The 19,919-nt window shown below is 38.7% G+C and overlaps 1 protein-coding gene across 1 annotated transcript in view; it reads right to left on the bottom strand.

The window, feature by feature from the left end:
• Positions 1-2,214: 2,214 nt before the first annotated feature.
• PREX2 (phosphatidylinositol-3,4,5-trisphosphate dependent Rac exchange factor 2) overlaps positions 2,215-19,919 on the bottom strand; it is a 280,879-nt gene continuing 263,174 nt past the window's right edge. The window contains exons 38-40 of the mRNA XM_003274806.4: positions 16,184-16,286; positions 9,254-9,321; positions 2,215-2,561 (exon numbers count right to left, since the gene is read on the bottom strand). Of these exons, the coding sequence (XP_003274854.2) occupies positions 2,516-2,561; positions 9,254-9,321; positions 16,184-16,286 (217 nt within the window). The 3' untranslated portion in view covers positions 2,215-2,515. The remainder of the gene's footprint in view (positions 2,562-9,253; positions 9,322-16,183; positions 16,287-19,919) is intronic.

The raw sequence follows: 19,919 nt of genomic DNA on the forward strand, positions 1-19,919 counted from the left end.
GAGTTACCTCAAAATGTGCATCCAGAGTTGTAAAATGTCCAGGAAATACTATAATTTTCATATAATTAAAGCATTTTACATATTTCCATTCACCATTTTTTAATACAAGATGTATAATTTAATGACAACACATGCCACATAACTCCAAATGTACTTACAAATCATTGTAATATTACAATAGTTCTTATATTGATAAGGAAAAGTAGCATAATGCATTAAGAAGGCAGACTTCCTGGGTTCAAATTTTGGTTCTACCCCTTGTCAATCATGTGACTTTGTGCAAGTCACTGGGCTATTCTTTGCTTTGGTTCCTCAACTCTAAAAATGGGCGCGATAAAAAGAGTACCATGTCACGTCATTATTATGAGGATTAAGTGAAGCAATAACAACAGAATACAGGCAAAGCAATTGGAGGTATTACTGGGCATGTAGGAATCCCTTAATAAGTGTTAGCTACAATTTTTATTATGATCAGAAGTTATAGTGACTGATGTTAATATAAACCATTACTATTTTTGAGCATTTAGTAAGTACCAAGCATGATAGACGACACACTTATGTTTAACCCTAAAAATAATATGAAGCACATTCTATTATGAAGAAAGTAGATCCTTAAAAATATAAAATATGTTAGCTTATAAATACCATAATAGCTGATAATCTGCCCCATGAAATATGGCAAAGTACAACTGAAATCATTTTAATGACTTTCATGCCTCTAATGAGGATTACTGCTTCCGGGATGGTGATGAGAAAACAGTCATGACAATATGAAAGGACTTGCTAGCTAATCAGCTGTTTTCTCTCATTAGCCCTACGAATGTTAAATCCTTGAAAGTTAAGATATTTATGTAAAGATCTCTTTATTAAATTCAAAATGTTCAACTTTTTCTTGAAAACTCTGATGTTAGGTTCCTTGTTTTTCATTATATATGGACTTCTCACAAAAGTGTCAAGAGCTTCTGTGCCAAATAACAATTATTATTAACCTTACCTGGTAGTATACACATATTGCCTATACACGTAACATGATATTTTTGTTATTCAATACATAATGGCTAATGACAAAGGTTTTTAATAACAGTTTGAAAACCATGATCAAATTTCATAAATTAAAATTTAATAATGGGCCGGGAGCAGTGGCTCAAGCCTGTAATCCTAGCACTTTGGGAGGCTGAGGTGGGCGGATTACTTGATGTCAGGAGTTCAAGACCAGCCTGGCCAAAATGGTGAAAACCCGTCTCTACTAAAAATACAAAAATTAGCTGAGCATGGTGGTGCACGCCTGTAGTCCCAGCTCTTGGGAGGCTAAGGCAAGAGAATGGAAGGTGGAGGTTGCAGTGAGCCAAGATTGCACCACTGCACTCCAGTCTGGGTAACAGAGTGAGACTCAGTTTCAAAAAATAATAATAATATTAATAATAATTGTTTGCACATATTTTAGATATGAAAAGCATTTCACATACTAAATTAATGTAAACCAATATAATTATCACAATCATGAGTATTTTGTTTGAAAATTATGGATTTAAAATAAATATTACTGTATTTATTATGCTAAGAACAATGTTATTGCATCAATGTAGAAATGATAAACATTACATATACTTTAGAATAAGGATAGAATACACCTTGTGCGTCCACAAATTATCAAGTTCCCTAATGGTCCTTTTAAAGTACAAATAAAGCCTTATTTTCATATCTTATACATATATCTTGACAGAAAAATTCTCATGATGGTGTATTCCTTGAAGAGTCTGACCTCTCATATAAAATTAAGAGTTTTAGGTATCTAAGTTAAAAGGTCTGCCCATTGCAGACACCAAAAATAGCATTGATTTGCTAGAGCTGTCCACAAGAATAAAGGATGCCCAAAGGCAGCTAGAAGAAAGTGAGTCCTGCTGGAGGCCTTAATCAGCTTTCTTCTCCTCTAATAAGAAATAAGCCCTTAGGAGAAAGAGTAAAGCATGCTTTTCCACCTTTTACACATTAATGACTTTCTCTCTGGCAAATGGGGGACTGAAAATGTATACCACACACAGTCTATATTGTTCTTACATTTTTCATGACGATTTGGAAGATGTCGCCAGGTTTCTTCAATAATAGCCTTCTTCAAGAGGAACTCTCCAGTATTACATGTGTCCACTTGGAAAAGTGAAAACAAACCTAATAAAACAATTTTAATGAATGGGAGAGGAGGCATGGTGGTTAATATTTAAATCTCTAATATTTTTTTCTTTATGTTCAAGGGATGGATTTTACTCTAAAAGTGAATACTTAATGTCAATACACAGAGACATCAGTTTGTGAAGCTGAACTCTCTGAACTTCTATCCATTTCCAGCATAAATATCCAAGTGTAAACTGAACACTACTTGTTTGCAATGGGGAGAAAGATTTACAGAAAAAAAAAAAAAGCATTGATTTATCTTCAGTGGAGAATGTTTAGCCAACATGTAGTTTGTCTAGTCCAGCATTCAGGAGCTTCTGCCTGCCTGGTTTCTTGGGAATTCTTTTCATTCTTCTCCAGCTGGGGGAGGCGGCTCGCACAGCTTGTACAGCCTAGAAAAGGCATGGGAAAGTTTGGCAGTGACTTAGCGTATTACCATTACATGAGGTGTCTTTATTGGTAGAACAAACACATTGATGATAATTTCTTGTTTCGTGAGTCATGATCAGATTGTCTATTTCACTAAAAATAACATATGAATTAGCAAACTCCAAAAATTAGATTCTATGATTTAGAAAACCCCAGTGCCCCTCTGCACATCTTGATGGCTGTGGATGAAGTAATCCTGAATTTTTTAAACCTGCTGCATTTTCTCCAATGCCAACTGCCCAGGCTGTTCACCACACTCGTGGTAAAACCTACTCTCTTGATTCCAGGAAATGATATTATTATGATAATTACCATGATGTCTATCATGATTATTTTGTAGCAAGATGGCACCTATCTCATAGGGGTCTACTGATTTTCTGATTTGTTTTAGAAATATGCTTCATTTTCTACTATCCCCAGAGTGCAGGCAGTTGGCTGTGGATAGGCTGACATGGCAAGGTTCCTGAGACCTAAATCTCAAAGGCACAATTGGCTAGAGTTTCCTAAGGATGAATTGCCCAGCTCTGCCCAGGGCCCACTCACCTGACTGTGGGCTCTCCAAGTGGGTCAAAGATCCACTTAAACCATGGAGACGCCTGGAAATGCTTCCCATTGTAGCCCAGGTCTAGTTGTTCAAGACTATGCAGCATTCAAGGAAAACTCAGGGGGGTTTAACTAGGCTCACAGAAGTTCTGGTGTTCCACGTTTTCCTGAGTGGTTAAATGATAACAGCAGAACCGAAGTAAAAGGGAACATAATAGCTGCCTAATAGCCCTAGTGATCTCAAGGCCATACGCATTACTTACAGCATATCCTGAGAGATTGATTGGCTGAACTAAAATGCTGGATTGGACTATGCCTGTTTTCTAAACAGCACCCATGGCCACACTGGTGTCACTGCAGAGCTTGGACTAATGATGTCAAAATGGAAGGTGCAGATTTCCACTTGGCATCTTTTCATAAAAGCACTCCAAACCCAGGACTAGCTGTGGTGATTCAATCCCTTTTACCAACTAAATTGAAAACAGCTTCAATGAATTGTTGACCAATTTAGCAAATTATAAATTTCCTCTCCCTTTGACATTTAATCCCTTGCTAATTATAGATCAAGGGAGAAGAATGAGCAAGACTTAATATTGAGTTATAACTCCTGGTTAACAAAATGAGCTTTCCTAGTATGAGAACATGTAGAAGAAGCTATTGACTTTGGACGTTTGCAAAATGTATTTCAAGTCTGGAAGGTGGTTTATGCGCTACATGTTATCTCCATGCAAGAGGCGAATACTGAAATAAAGACATCTCACATCAGAAAAAGCTTATTTCATCCTTCCCAGAGAAAAGAATACATTCAATTGACCCGATGTACTTCAAAGGTTCTTTTGCAGCTGAAGAATATGGTGTTACTTCAAATTGCATTCCCAGGGCTGGGATAATGAAAGGATAAGAAGGTTCTTTTTCTTCTTAATTTCCTTCCTCTTATTTCCCTGACAGTGCTGCCTAATGATTGAAAAGGCACGTGGGCTTAGTCACGTAGGACAGGAATGGGAAGATGGGTGGCGAATGTCCTGCCCCATGAGATCTGGGCTGAGCCATCACATTCCATTACCTTGCTCAGCACGTTTCCACGTAATGTAACTAATAGCACTGGGTAGACGAGTCTTTGAAATGTCTGCTTCACAAATTGAAGGAAAGGCTACTCCCTGTGATCACCTCATGAAATAATAGCTCTGGGTATTGTGGAACTGGGCAGATTCAGCTTCTGTGAGGCTTCTTGGAAGTGACTCAGGGTTATTTGAGTTCAGACACATTTGTAATGGAAATTGCAGAGCTTTGGGAATTTAGAACAGGCAGATGAAGGTTCTAAGTGAAATGTAATAGGTAAGAGTTGGACTCTCATCCTGCACTGAAGCGTTTATTTTTTGGCAGATAAATTGTTGGGCAGGGTGAGGCCTTGGTCTGCCCATCATTTGGGGCCCTTTTGTAGTCTCATTCCACTCACATCAGTGGCCCTGCACGAAAAAGGTTTGGTTTTGGCCTTCTTTCTCCTATTCTTCTTTGAGCTCAGGTAGCCCAAATTTCCTGACCAAATGCAAATCTGCCAAGAGCAGAACTTTCCACCTTCATGCTATAGATGGTGCCTTTCACCTTTCTACCTAGCAAAAATAAAAGCTATGTGAAAGCAGAGCAAAAGTAAACGCCTCTTTCGAGGTTAAAGCATCAATCACACGCTGTCCCAAGGCAATTCTCCCCATTTCACAAATGAGAAAACTGAGTCTCAGAGACGGAAAAACTCCTGACTAAATAAGGTCACATAGCCATTTTTTTTTTCATCTTTTCTTTCTTTTTTTTTTTTAAGAGACAAGGTCTCACTCTGTCTCCCAGGCTGGAGTGCAGTGGTACGACCATAGCTCACTGCAGCCTCAACCTCCTAGGCTCAAGCTATCTTTCCATCTCAGTCTCCTGAGTAGGTGGGACCACAGGCAGACAGCCCGGCTTATTTATTTATTTATTTAGAGACACAGTCTCGCTCTGTCGCCCAGGCTGGAGTGCAGTGGCGAGATCTCGGCTCACTGCAACCTCCGCCCCCTGGGTTCAGGAGATTCTCCTGTCTCAGCCTCCTGAGTAGCTGGGACTACAGGCGCATGCCACCACGCCCGGCTAATTTTTTTTATATTTTTAGTAGAGATAGGGTTTCACCACGTTAGCCAGGATGGTCTTGATCTCCTGACCTCATGATCCGCCTGCCTTGGCCTCCCGAAGTGCTGGGATTGCAGGCGTGAGCCACTGCACCTGGCCATTTTTTATTTTTTATTTTATGTAAAGACAGGGTCTTGCTTTGTTGCCCAGGCTGGTCTTGAACTCCCAGTATCAAGCAATCCTCTCACCTCAGCCTCCCAAAGTGCAGGGATTACACATATAAGCCACCACGCTCGGCCAATTTTTTTCACTCTTAACCACTATAGAATGCCCCCTCCTGATTAAACAAGTAAAGAAAATCAGCTTTTCATAGCACAAGAGTTCCAGATTTTGTGACATAACAAAAACTTTATTTTGTGAATAAAGCCAGTGTGCTGGATGTGCGGTCCGACATCTGGAATGTAATATTTGGTTCCTAAGGAAGAGAGGCTTGTTGCCCTGAAGAGCCAATGTATGAAGCTGGGAGGGGGAAGGTCCTTTGTACTCCCTCCTCACATACCCATTTTATCCTATCACGATACCCATTCACTTGATTCTCTAAATTTATTTTGTCTTTGTATTCTACTAGGCTGCAAGCTCTTTGAGTGCATGAAGTGTTTCTCATCCATCTTAATACCCCAATGCCAAAAGCAGTTCTGGACACATCTTTAAGACACAGATTGCTAAAGGGGAGGATGCAAAATGCATTGGAGCCAAGGGTGTCCAAGAAACACCCCTCCCCAGAGCAGACTTTACCTACCTCAGAATTATTAAGTTCTGATACTCTGCTTTCTAGCTTCTGATTTCCTAAATTATTATATTCACGCTCCAGTAGTGTGACTATGGCTGATTGCTCCTTTTTGAATTCCAGAACAACCATCTCCAGTCCATGGCTCACTTTAGATTCTGTAGCCTTGCTTCCTCTGCTTTCTCTTCAGTGCTGACATCTCCTGAGGGTGTCCTGACTTCTCTCATCTCTCTTACCCATACATTGTCGTAACAAAATTGATTTCTGTGTCTTCACCTAAATCCTAAATATCGAAGACTCATAGGACTATAGCGCCACCTATTCTTTTCTCCTTGGCTTTCGACCAGTATATTCCACTGTCCACAATGTCCTCTCCAGGGATGACGATTGATGCTCGATCTCAGTACTACCAACCTGAGCTCCCCATCTCCTCCCTGTGTGTGTGCTTCCCCTCTGTGCCCACTGTCTCAGAGGAAAGAACCACCAGCACCTCATTATCCAAGCCAAAGATTTGGTGGTCATCCTAGAATCTTCCTTTTCCCTAAAGTCCTTTATCCAATTAGTGTCCAAAGACTATTGATTCTGTCTTCTAAACATCTTTCTAACCCATCCTCTCATCTTGGCCTCAATACTACCATAATGTTTTTAGGCTCCTGCTTCAGTCTTAGCTGTCCTCAAATGGGCCCTCCTGATGTTGCCAGAGATAAATTCTAAAATTCAAGTCTTCCAGATAGGAAGATTGCTTATGCATGCCTCCCTATTGTCTTCAAGTTAAAATCAAAACTCTTCTATACTCCTACAAGTCTCTTCTGACCCAGCCCTGGCCTATATCTCCAGCCTCACTTCACACCATACTTGAATCACATTCAACCACCAGTCATTGAGGTCTAGGCATAGTTCTCAGAACATCATGTCTTCTGTGGTCCTTGGTACTATTGCATCCCCAGTATGGGACATGCATTACAAAGCTGACAGGCCCAGGAGTACTCTGTGATCTCTTCTCTCTGTCCTTAGGCTGCATATGTCCCTTCTCTGTGTTCTCATGACAATCTGTGCCTATTTCCATCACACACTGTGTACCACTTTCATTCTATTCCATTGTTACTCTACTACACTTCAACAACTGGTGGAGGACACTACGTCTTTAGTCCTCTAGCTTTTAGCAAGGGGCCTGGCACCTATAGACACATAGCAGAAATTCAATATATGTGCTCTGAGTAAGTTTTTTAAAACATCAAGTGGATGGTGAGAGGAAAACTCTGGGAGGGATGGGTTGAGGCTTTGAATCAAATAGTATCTCAGAGAGAGATAGCAAACTTCGGCTCCATGAAGATGTTTCCAGAAACATTATCCCAGTTTTGCCCACGGATGGCCTCACCTTGACGGCCAAATGTGTTCTTCAACTCACTGTCTTCGGGGCTGGAGTTCAGGTTCTCGGCTGGGAGAGATTCCAGACCCTCTGTGTTCCTTGGCATTCTCTCTGCACTCTCCACAGGGTGATTCCTGTCTTCTACCTTTCCTTGTAATTATGCCTTCTTCACCTCATCTTTTTAACTGAAAGCTCTGAGGGCCAGGGCGATTTCTAATTCAGGTTTATACTCTCCTTGGGGCATAGCAGAGTGTTTTGCATTTCTGAGGTCCTCAATAAATATTTGCAGAATGAATGAAAGAATAAATAAAATAAATTTTTAAAATTACTCTTGCTTTCTCTCTCAGGCCTATTACTCCCTTGTAGATAATGTCAACTTTATGGCTGGCTCATTTTACTGAGTTTCATTTCAAGTGTTTTTAACATAACCCAATAAAGGAAAAAAAAAAAAAGCAAGTTCATTGGTTTCTTTTCTTGTGTTCAGCTTTCATATTGGTTTATTGATCGGGGTGCTGAAGTCTGATCCCCACCCCACTGTTTATTAGTGTTTATAGGTCTAGCTAAGAACATCTTGCTGAGCCATGATCTTGTTTTCTTATTGGAATTTTAACACTTCACTGGGTCTATTATCCAAATATACCATGCCTCCCAAGGTGCTGGATGGCGAATGCGTATGTAAAAATAATCCTTTAGCAACAGAAAGCCTTAGATTCTAACCTAATCAACTGTGAAAGACGACATTAACAAAACTTGAGGATTAAACAGAGTTAGGAGTCAGCACTAAAAATAAGTGCAATTAGAACAGGAGTGCTCCATCCATTTTCAGAGGGAAAGTATGTTTTCCCTTTGAAAGCACTTTCACTACCCACATGGTTTTTCAGAATGAAATATTACTTCATAAATGCTGCGGCCATCATTCCCACTCTGGTAACTGCTCTGTAAAGAGAAATAGTGCTTTGTCTGTGGCAGTGTTTGGAAGAGCCTATTTTTTGTTAAAATACAAATGTACAAAAGCAATCAAATGTAAAAGAAATTATTTAGCTTTTCCCCACTTCAAGGTAGATGGTTGCCTACCCTCTTCACCAGGGAAATCAAAACCAGAGCGTTTCTCTGATGGCTATTATTTATGTTCATTTATTTTAAAGTCAATGGGAGTCCTTTCTTATGATGATGTGTGAACTGTAAATATTTGAGATAACAAACAAAAATCTCATTTGTTCATTTCTTCATTCAGACATTCTTGAAATCTGTTCAGATATTTGATGTTTACTATGATGAGTAGTAAATAAAATCCAAAAAAATATTCTCTGCCTCCAGAAAACTCATATTCAGGTTGGGCAAAGGAACATGTGACAATATATTGCAACAAAATATGATAAAGTTTATCACAGGTCAATATGACAAGATGCTAAGGGAGTACAGAGAGGAAGGAAACTCAAGCAAGACTCCAAGGAGAAAATGACATCTAAGCTAGGTTTTGCAGTGAAACAGGAGTTTCCCATACAAACACATATGGGAAAGGCAGTCATGCTAGAAGGAACAGCATGTACAGTCACAGAAGTATAAATGAAAATGGCATTTTGGTTGTTTGGCACAGCTGGATTTCAAATTTTAGTAGTGTCTGTGTGAGCTTTTCTTTTCGAATTCATGATAGAACTTGCAAAATAGAATAATATCCATTTATTTCTGAGAGCATTTATGTGTAATCACACTTAGCCACTGGGTGTTTCAAGGGCAATCTCCGTAATTACAATCAGTACAACACGGGGCACATCCTAGATCAGTTGCATTAGCGGAGGGACGCTGCCGGGGAAAATGCTGGCAAATCTTTCGGGCAAGGGCAGAGCAGGGGATGCACTTACCTTGGTGCAGACTGTGGGGTCCGGTCTCTGACTCCCAAATTCTTCGCTGTGTTCTGAACTCTTGCTCCCTGAAAGTCAGGAAAATCACTTTTATCCCTACAGTGTGTTAGTAATAATTTAACATACCATTAACATCTGTGTGTAGGATACTTATTCAAACAACGTCTTTAACATCAAGGGAGATTAGCTAAGAGAGAGACAGACATCGCCGTCTGAGCATTTTCAAAATCAATGCTTTTAATAAAAATGTGCTGCTATGTTGCTTTGTCTTTATTCCTAGAAGCAATCAATACTTCAGATGTTGAAAACAGGCCAGGCACAGTGGCTCATGCCTGTAAATCCAGTACTTTGAGGGGCCAAGGTGGAAGGATTACTAAAGCCTGGGAGTTCAAGACCAGCCTGGGAAACATAGTGAGACTGTCTCTACAAAAAATACAAAAATTAGCCTGGCATGGTGGCATGCAGTTGTGGTCCCAGCTACTCGAAAGGCTAAAGTGGGAGGATTGCTTGAGCCTAGGAGGTTGAGGCTGCAGTGAGCCATATTTGTGCCACTGTACTCCAGCCTGGGAAACAGAATGAGACCCTCCCTCACAAAAAAAGAAAAATAATAAAAATAAATAAAAAATTTAAAAAGATGTTGAAAATAGTAAATGAGCAGACTATAAATGCCTGCTCTGTGTTACCACTTTTCTGGAACAGAATTCACAGTTTTATCACAACTGTGCACTTGTTTTTTTCTTACCTGAATCATTAAGTTTACTAGTATTTAGCAAAAAAATATTTTCTTAACTACTTCCAAAGCAATTTCTGGACAAGCCATGTCCATGCAGATCTATGAAATCTAGTAATTCTGCCTCAGAGTTTATAATAAAATCTACTTTGGCCATGAAAAAGTCTTCACAGTCTGTCAAGTTCATGAATGAAGTTATAATCACTTTAGTTCCTCATGAAAATTACTTACCACATAGGACCAAACACCAGAGTTTGGGGTTTGGAATAGGTTAAGGAGAGTTGTTCAAAAACTCTGAAACTCTCTCTCCAGCTACTACATTCTGAACTAAGGAAAGAAACAAGATAAAAAGAAGGAAAAAAAGAACATATTCTCTCAAAAAGCACGTAAAATAGGAAAACAAATAGGGAAGGGGGTGTGGCATCAAAAAGAAAGGTGAGAAGAAATTCAGGAATTGCAATTAAGGACTTCAGAAAAACTATTTTGGCTAATCCAAAAGCAGTTATCTCAATTGACTGTTCACAGGCAGTTACAGATCAATTGAACTCATTGTTCTGCTCTTTCCCCACTTTTCACCACTGCACTTAACCAGTCTTTAAAAACAAAAACAAAAACAAAACAAAGAAAATTTTTTATTTTGAAGTAATTTTACAGTTAGAGAAAAATACAGACAGAACTGAGATTTCACATACTCCATGTGGCTTCCCCTAACGTTAACCCTTCACTTAACCACAGTGTGACTACTAAAACCAAGAATTAACATTGGTACAATATTATCAACTAAACTGCACATCTTATTCAAATTTCTCCATTTTCTCCCACTAAGGTTTCTTTTCTGTTCCAAGATCCAACCTAGGATCCCATATTGCCTTTCGCTTACCTGTCTCCTTACTCCCCTCCAATCTGTGACAGTTCCTGAGGTCCTTCCAGCCTTTCATGACCTTAACACTCTTGATAAGTATTGGTCATTACTTTGCAGAATGTCTCAGTTTGGGTGTGTCTGATGTTTGCTCACGATTAGATACAGGAAATGCATTTTGGGCAAGAAAATCACAGAAGTGATGTCATGCCCTTCTCAGTGCATCCTATCAGGGGATACAGGATATTGGCATATCTTATCACTGCTGACATTAACTTTGATCACTTTGATGTCTGCCAGATTTTGGCACTGTAAAGTTACTCATTGCTTTTTTTTTTGTAGTTAATAAATATATTTAGGGAAATACTATGAGACTATGCAATATCCTGTTTCTCTTCAAACTTTCACTCACTGATTTTAGCCTCTGTTGGTGTATCTTGTCTACAACAATAATATTGTTGTTTATGGACTGGAATTCTCTTAAAAAGAGTAATCTCTTCTCCCCAAATTATTTATTTATTCAAGTATATATTTAAATCAGTGTGGACTCATAATTATTTTATTCCATGAGATATAATCTAATACTTATATACATATTTTTTTTTTTTTTTGCTAAACTTGTTTCAGTTTTGGCCACTGGGAGCTCTTTCTGGTTGTTTCTTGTGCCTTTTTAATATGCTGCCATCATTGTATCATTGTTTAGTACTCCTTTATTTTCTGGCACCTCAAGATGTTCCAGACTTGTCTTCCTTGTCTCATCTGGTAATTTACCATTTCTCCAAGGGGCCCTGGCTATTTTTATTGGAGAATGGTATTTAGAAGCCAAGATTTGGACACTGAGTGTGCTCTTTACTACTGGGAGAATAACTGCAACTAGGCCTTTCCAGCAGGCAGGGCTAATTTACAAATACAAACATACTCATACATCTATATTCATTTCTACATCTATCCGTATTTGTATGTGTCTGTGTGTGTATTTATCAGGTCATACTGATACATGTGATTTCAATGCAGTAGCATAGGGTTCATTCCAGATTCCAGCCTTCTTCCTTTCCTTATTTGTAACTTTTTTCTCAGAGAGTGAGAAATCAGCTTCTCGTTATTTACAATATCTTATTTGTTCATTCTTAGTAATACATAAATTAGTTTTAGAATTCCCAAATCATACCCTGTGAAAAACAGATTTACTAACTAGCGTGAAGTATTTGTGTACAATGCTTTTTGTCTATAGTCTTATAATATTTCCACTAAGTTATTCCATTAAGAAAAATGTTTGCTTTCTTAAAAGGTTTCAAATAAAACTGATGCTTGTCATGCTGAAGACATCTATTGGCACATTTCACTTTAAATTCATCTATATTGTTCATAAACTCAACACTCCAGCTACTTGTGTTTTTATACTCTGGCTTATATTGCTATTGCTCCCTCTACTTAAATACTCTTCCTGCCCCCTTCCCTTCCTGTCTGCATCATATTTATCTTCCAAGTTCCAAATCAAATATAATCTTAGTTAATAATTGATTGGTCAGTCACCATATCAGGTACTGTTTTAAGTGCATTAAGTATATTTACTTATTTAATCCTCACAGCAACACTATGAAACAAGTACTATTATTATCCTTGTTTCAATACTGAGGAAACTAAGTACCAAAGAGGCTAAGAATATTCCCCTGAATCACCCAGATAGTCAACACTGGAGTTGGAATTCAAACTGTGGCTGCTTGGCTCAAGAGTCTGTTCTCTTTTACTCACAATAGCAAAGTCATGGAATCAACCTAAGTGCCCATCAACAGTGGGGCGGATAAAAAACATGTGGTACATATACACCATGGAATATTATATGCCATAAAAAGGATAAAATCACGTTCTTTGCAGCAGCCTGAATGCAGCTGGAGGCCATTATCCTAATTGAATTAACACTTAAATAGAAAATCAAATACTGCATGCTCTCGCTTTTCAGTGGGGACGAAACAATGAGTACACATGGACATAAAGATGGAATCGACAGACACTGCGGACTCCAAAAGGGGAGAGGAAGGAAGGGGGATAGGATTAAAAAATTACCTATTGGGTATTATGTTTACTGTTTGGGTTGATGGGTTCAATAGAAGCCCAAACCCCAGCATTACACAACGTATCCACGTAACAAACCTGCACAGGTACCCCTTAAATCTAAAACAAAACAAAAACTTGTTCTGTGCTTTTAATCGCTATCGTAAATTCATCTTCTGCATGAAGCCCTTCGCCAGCTATCCTAGTTAGAATGAAATCATTGAACAAATATCTTTTGGCATTTACTTTGTACTAGGTACTATTTTGGGAAACTGTGATACAAAAATGAGTAAGACTTATCCTAGCCAGGGAGGGGCTCAGTCTACTCATTTGCTCCCTGTTCTGAGTCTTGATACACTGAGGTTGGTTACCCTGAAGAGACTTACTTGCTTGTGCCCGTGGCATGGTGATTTTCCTCTGGATGTGTCCACCATGAGATAAGGCAAGGACCACATCGACCTCATGTCTTTGTTCTTTGTGTCCAGTGTGATGCTTTGATACTGAAGGTAAGGGGTCAGGATACTTTGGAATCCCAGTTTTTATTAAAAAGGTTAAGAAGACATTTTTTTCTAGGCTGCCATCAAAGAACACTAGGAATATATAATTTATGGCATAGAAAACTTTAAATTTATAATGTAAATGACAGTTTCTACTGCAAGCCTTTTATTAATCAAATCAGCTGGTTACATAAAGTGCTGCCTAAGGTCGTTATAATCATTAGCAAAGCATCGTGAAAGACATAGCACCCTTCTCTCCTGTCTTTTATCTTTCCTTCAAACTCAAGCAGTGAGTTAAAATAACAACTCTACAAAAAGTATATATGCAAAATCTATAGAGGAAAACGATACTGAAATTATAAATAAGAACAATAAATCATGCCAAAAAGCTTCTTATTCCCAAAAAAATTAAAAAATCTTAGCTTTTTCATTATATTATTCATTTATATATTGTAAAACTTTAATAGATAGTAAATATTCATCTTTAATATATTGTAATACAAATTTGATATGCAATAATGCAAATACTTCAATATATACTGAAGATGACAAATATCTAACCACTTGGTCTCTAAAAAGCTGAGTCTAAATGGTTAAGTAATTGTCTCTGAGGCTGAAAGGTAAAAAAGAGAGAAAATCCAAGCTAGACTTTTGATTCAGACTTGCATTCTAACTGCTCAAATCATAAGTCGGTAAGAGTTGGCTTGCGGATTGGACCTCAGCCACAAATCTCACTGTCTGCCACTGCTGAATACTGGAAGGAGAATCCGTGACAGGAGGACTGTTGAAGAAATCTCTGGGGCCACCAGTCTGCCCAGTTTCCTTAAAAGAGGGCCCCAGCCTCTACGATCTTTCACAAAGAAGTTAAACCTTATTTCTTTTCCTCTCATAGCCATTGGGACGTCACAACTTGGGGCAGAGGAACAAATAACAAAGGAAGAAAGCTACCTATTCCAAATGTATTCATTTTTTTAAAAAATTCGGGGGAAGAACAAGTGATATATACTGACAAAATAGTGCGGTTTATATATCAACAGGAATTTTACAAGGAATCCATGACTTTTGAGTTTTAAAATTATACTATACTAATACACATCAACGTAATAATACCATATAATTTACATTATGTTTTAAAGAGCTTTACACCAGTTAAGTGAGTCATTGGGGCCTACATAATATCAATATTACTTTTTCTCTATTTTCTCTATTTCCATTTTTAGTTTTAAGAAGTTAAAGTATTTGATATAATTATAACTATTCAAATCTATACAGTAGAAATGGATATGTCACCAACTCATAATTACTTCCTTAGTGGAATATTCTAAAAGAAAGTAAATTCCAGTCTCTTTTGCTTGTCATAAGCTATAATCTTGAGATGGCGCTTCCCAAGTCTTCCTACAAACCTACTCTAATAAGCAACATGATCAAACAGAAAGGCAATTAATTTCTTTCTGTATTTCTTAGCAACCTAAATGCTAAGAAAATTCTCAACTCTGATATGGATAATCATAAGTTTACCTGGATCTACTTTTTAAAACATAATTTGTATATATATCCAAAAAGTCCTTCCTAAACCTGCTGGCAAATCACATCTGTGTTTACCCTTTCCAGCTGGCCCGCAGTATGTCACATGCTTCTTAGCTCTAAACTTTACTTAACAAATCTCTCTTGGACCTTCTAAGATCTTGGTTTTCAATCTTCAGCTCCCGAGCCCTAACCAGAAGTACCAATGTATATGCTCTCCCTGTGCCTGATCTCTGCATTGCAGACACCAGCTTGATGTTGGCCTCTTCAGTTGACTTTTTCATGGGCTTTGTTGGCATTCTGCAATGCAGTCTTGGGAGCAAGCCCAGAGGGATTTATTTGTTTGCCTGAGAGTTAGACACTAAACTTCCAATAAACAAGGTAGACATAATTACAAAGCGTATCTTAAAAATTAAATCACTCACTGTTACTGGGCAACTCAAACCAAGTCAGCAAGTAGAGAAATTTGTTAAATCAATTTCTTGTGGTAGCCCAAAGAAAAGGTGGTAGAATAAAATATAAAATTTATGTCTTTTGATTTCTTTTTTCTTTCTGTAAGTTAAGTATCTTTTCTGCTAGATTAAGCACATTTTCGTAATTAGTAAATTGGAGCTTAGTGCATCTTTTTAAATAACTTTAAGGGTTAAAAACTGCCACACTTAGAATACTATTGGGCTACTGTATAGAATAAAGTTCATTCTATTTATAAGAGAGTATATTCTTGCCTATAAGTACTCCAGTGACCCGAAGACAGTCCAAAGACTGCTGTTTATCCCCTAAAGGAAAATTTGAGGTAAATGCTTTATCCTCAGAATAATGTACACGCTGAGTATGGCATGAAAGTCCCTTGGCAGTCACCAGGAGCCAGCAGGACCCTCAATTCTTTCCTCTTCTTCCTTGCCCCTGTCCCTCTCCACCCCAAGCTTTACCACTAACAATTGCCAAAAAATGCCATATGTCCTTTTACTTGTTCCTTACATAAACGCCAAATTCACTGCTGCCTTATTCCACTTAGTCAAGTCCCTTTCTGCCTGCAGATTACGGCGTAGTCTTCCCTTTTTCCAGAGTTGTTTAAGATTCTTGCAGAACCTCAGACTGATGCCTGTGGCATCTTCTCCCTGGGAGCATTTCTCATTCATGAGTTACCTCTGAGCCTAGTAAACTGTCCATCACATCCAGGCACCTGTCAGACCCCTGATAAATGAACAAAGGAATCTTCAAGTCCAGGGCCTACAGAACAACAATTCCCGAGTCTGCATGAGACCAACCTGCTTCCGCATCACATCTGTAGCCTGCATGATGTAGCGAGGTGGCAGTCCATGGCTTCTGGCCAGAATGATGGCTTGCTCCAGCGTCACGCTCAGGGTGCACCTGGGGGCCAAGGCAAGGGCAAGTCAGACCCCATGGTTCCTGATACACCCTTTGAGATGATGTGGATTACTAATCGCAAAATCAGAAAGCACCAGCCAAAATAAAAGTAGCTAGACAATGAACCGCTGATTTTTCTACATAGAACACCAGTTTAAGAATAGATTATAAAGGTACATTGCTGGGCTCAGAAATTAAGTATTTAAATTTAAAACAAACCCATGATGAACTGTTTATAAGAGCACTTATCTATAGAAAATTAAATAACCAGAATTAGAACAAGTTTTATTACTAAATACCATTTTTTAATGATATTTCATGTAATTTAGAAGAAATGACTAAAGAATATTTATCATTAACTTCTACATATTGATAGTTAATAGATTTATACTGATTTATGCACAAATATCATAGAAGAATAAACAGTGAAATTACTATTTATTGAGGTCAGAATTGATTTTTTTAAATGTGTTTATTGGACTCAGTCTAAAGGAGTATTTGTAAAAGTTCCAAAAGGAACGCATAACTAGTTATATAGAAATGTGATACCCAGAGTAGCCCTGAGAAAAGTGTTCTAACCAGCATTTAGTGACTGGTGAGCCTTTGTTCTTTTCCTTCTCTCTCGCCCTCTTTTTTTCTTTTTTGAGACGGAGTCTTGCTCTGTTGCAGTGGTGCATCCTCAGCTCACTGCAACCTCTGCCTCCCAGGTTCAAGCAATTCTCCTGCCTCAGTCTCCCAAGTAGCTGGGATTACAGGTGCATGCCACCACACCCAGCTAATTTTTGTATTTTTAGTAGATACGGGGTTTCACCATGTTGGCCAGGATGGTCTCAATCTCCTGACCTCGTGATCCACCAGCCTTGGCCTCCCGAAGTGCTGGGATTACACTGTGCCTGGCTGTTCTTTTCCTTTTCTTTAAGGCATTCTTTTATGTTCCTCCACACCGATCTCTACAGCACCCCTGAAAGCCTATGTTCTCTGAATTGTTCTTTTAAGAGTATCTTTTGCATACATTTCATAAAAATGGTCAATTTTAGATGCTTCTCCTAAAATTGTATTAATGGATTTTGTTTTACTTTTTTTCCAACATATTCGTATTTTAATTAGCCTTTTCCTTATTTTTTGCATTTACCTCCCTGTAGTTTGTTGTTTTATTTGTGTATTTTCCTAGATCTGTCTAATATTTTTCCCTGCAAATAAAAGTAAGTTCTACAATGCAATTGTTTCTATGGGAGAAATATCTAACTCATTGGTTATGTGGCTCTAACACAGAAATTCTTGGTTATGAGGCTCTACCACAGAAGTTCAATGCATTTGGTAGATTTTGACACTGATAATTAAGAAAAAGAGGAGCGAGGGATTTAAAACATTCCTGTTGTAATATTAGAACCTCACAAAGTGCAACTGTGTGATTACACATAACTGCATTCTAAGGAGAAATATGTAAGCTCCAGTGGCTGTTAAATGACTTGAGAGGCAGCTTTCTCATTACAGAGAATTCATTGTTATTATTAACACATGTTCAGGTGGGCTAAAGTTTCATCATTAAGTTCTAGTTATACATGATGTTCACAAACTTTTAGTGTGTGAGTCTGATAATAATGCATATTGTTTTACATGTACATGCAACCTGCAGAACAGTCCATGGCAATGAAGGCCAAGCAGTATAACTAACAGTTCATGCTTAAAAAATCAGTTTTCGGTGGGGCGCGGTGGCCCACGCCTGTAATCCCAGCACTTTGGGAGGCCGAGGCAGGCAGATCACGAGGTCAGAAGATTGAGACCATCCTGGTTAACACGGTGAAACCCCATCTCTACTAAAAATAAAAAAAAATAGCCAGGTGGTGGTGGTGGGTGCCTGTAGTCCCAGCTACTTGAGAGGCTGAGGCAGGAGAAGGGTGAGAACTCAGAAGGCGGAGCTTGCAGTGAGCCGAGATCAAGCCACTGCACTCCATCCTGGGTGACAGCGAGACTCTGTCTCAAAAAAAAGAAAAAAAAATGAGTTTTCTACAAAGCATTTAACTGCCAGCTTACTCAACAGACCATAACCTTTTTCCCCTCCTTAAGGTCTCCTCCACTCCAATTTTAAATCTTTATTGATCCTAACATTTTAATCAATAATGCTCATTACACCAGCTGAATGAAGCCAAGGGGAGGAAAAAAGAAAACTCTTCATCTGTTTCTAATCAGGCTGAAATATGTCTGTGCTTTACTGATAAAGCGGAACTTGCTTTATCTCTCATGTACTCACTTACAAACAAGACTTACACACTGTGAAGGGTTTTTAACAGACAGCCTACAATTATTATTCATTTTCTTAATGCTTTTCAACTGATTTTTTTCTCCCTACCTCAAGTTGTAGTAAGCAGCAGTACAGCAGCAAATTACCCACCAGAGATTTTAAAAGATTTTACTGCAATCAGGAAGCGAAATGTGCCCAGGAACATGCTCTCTGGAAGGATACCTCAAAGTGTGATTTGCAGCCAATCACACATCACCTAAGAGAAAAATCTACCTTCAAATGGATATGTGTATTTTATTTCCCCAGCATTTCAAAAACAGATGGCTGCACCTTTATTTGTCTTTTCATGCTAACCATTATGTATCTTCCAATTAGGCCTCAAAATTAATTTGAAATTTTTAAAAAGTAAAAAGTGTTAAAAAGAGGCAATCACATAAAGGTGGGAAATATTGCCTGTAATCTGATTCATGGTTGATGGGTCCAACCAAGGCCTTGTATTTCCACTCGCAGCATCACAGAATTCTATTTTCCTAAACTAAGCATGCGAAAGAAAGCCTCTCAGGAAGGCTGCCACTTTTCTGTCAGTATACCATTATTTGCCCTATAGCTTTTCATCTTCTCCCAACTATCTCAATTTGAATGTCAAGTGGAAAAAATCAGCATCTGCAAGAAACATTCTGATGCTGGCATTCTCTGATGGACTCCAGGTCCAGAAAGTGGCACACAGCTTTTCAGTGGTACATAAATATATACTCAGAGTCAGGTTTACAAGAGCTCATTTGATTTTATAGGCACTTTCTGATGACCGGAGAGACTGATATGCTAGCCCTGGGCAAAAGAAAGAAAGGAGCATATTAAAGGCCAGGAACCCTCATTCAACAGGAGGTTTCTCTCTTTTTTGGAGATAGGGTCTCACTCTGTTGCCCAGGCTGGAATGCAGTGGCGCCATCTCAACTCGCTGCAGCTTCGACTTCCTGGGCTCAGGTAATCCTCCCCCCTCAGCCCTCCAAGTAGCTGGGACTACAGGAATACACCACCACATGCAGCCAATTTTTGTATTTTTTGTGGAGATGGGTTCTCACTATTTTGCCCAGGCTTGTCTTGAACTCCTTGTCTCAAGCGATTCACCTGCTTCAGCCTCCCAACGTACTGGAATGACAGGCATGAGGCACCATACCCAGCCCAATATGGAGTTTCTTACCTGATGCCCAATCTTCTTTCTAACATGAACTCGGTTTTACAATTAGATTAAAATTTGAATAAATCTCTATTTTTACCCCACCTGGAAAATATAGGCCTTCAATTTTTCAGCTCCTTCTACTACAACGTCACTTAAAAACTATTCACACAATTCTTTCCCTAGAAGCCACAAAATAACAAAATAAATGTCACAG

This window comes from Nomascus leucogenys, chromosome 16, assembly GCF_006542625.1.
Source record: "Nomascus leucogenys isolate Asia chromosome 16, Asia_NLE_v1, whole genome shotgun sequence".
In the NCBI taxonomy this organism is placed as follows: domain Eukaryota; kingdom Metazoa; phylum Chordata; class Mammalia; order Primates; family Hylobatidae; genus Nomascus; species Nomascus leucogenys.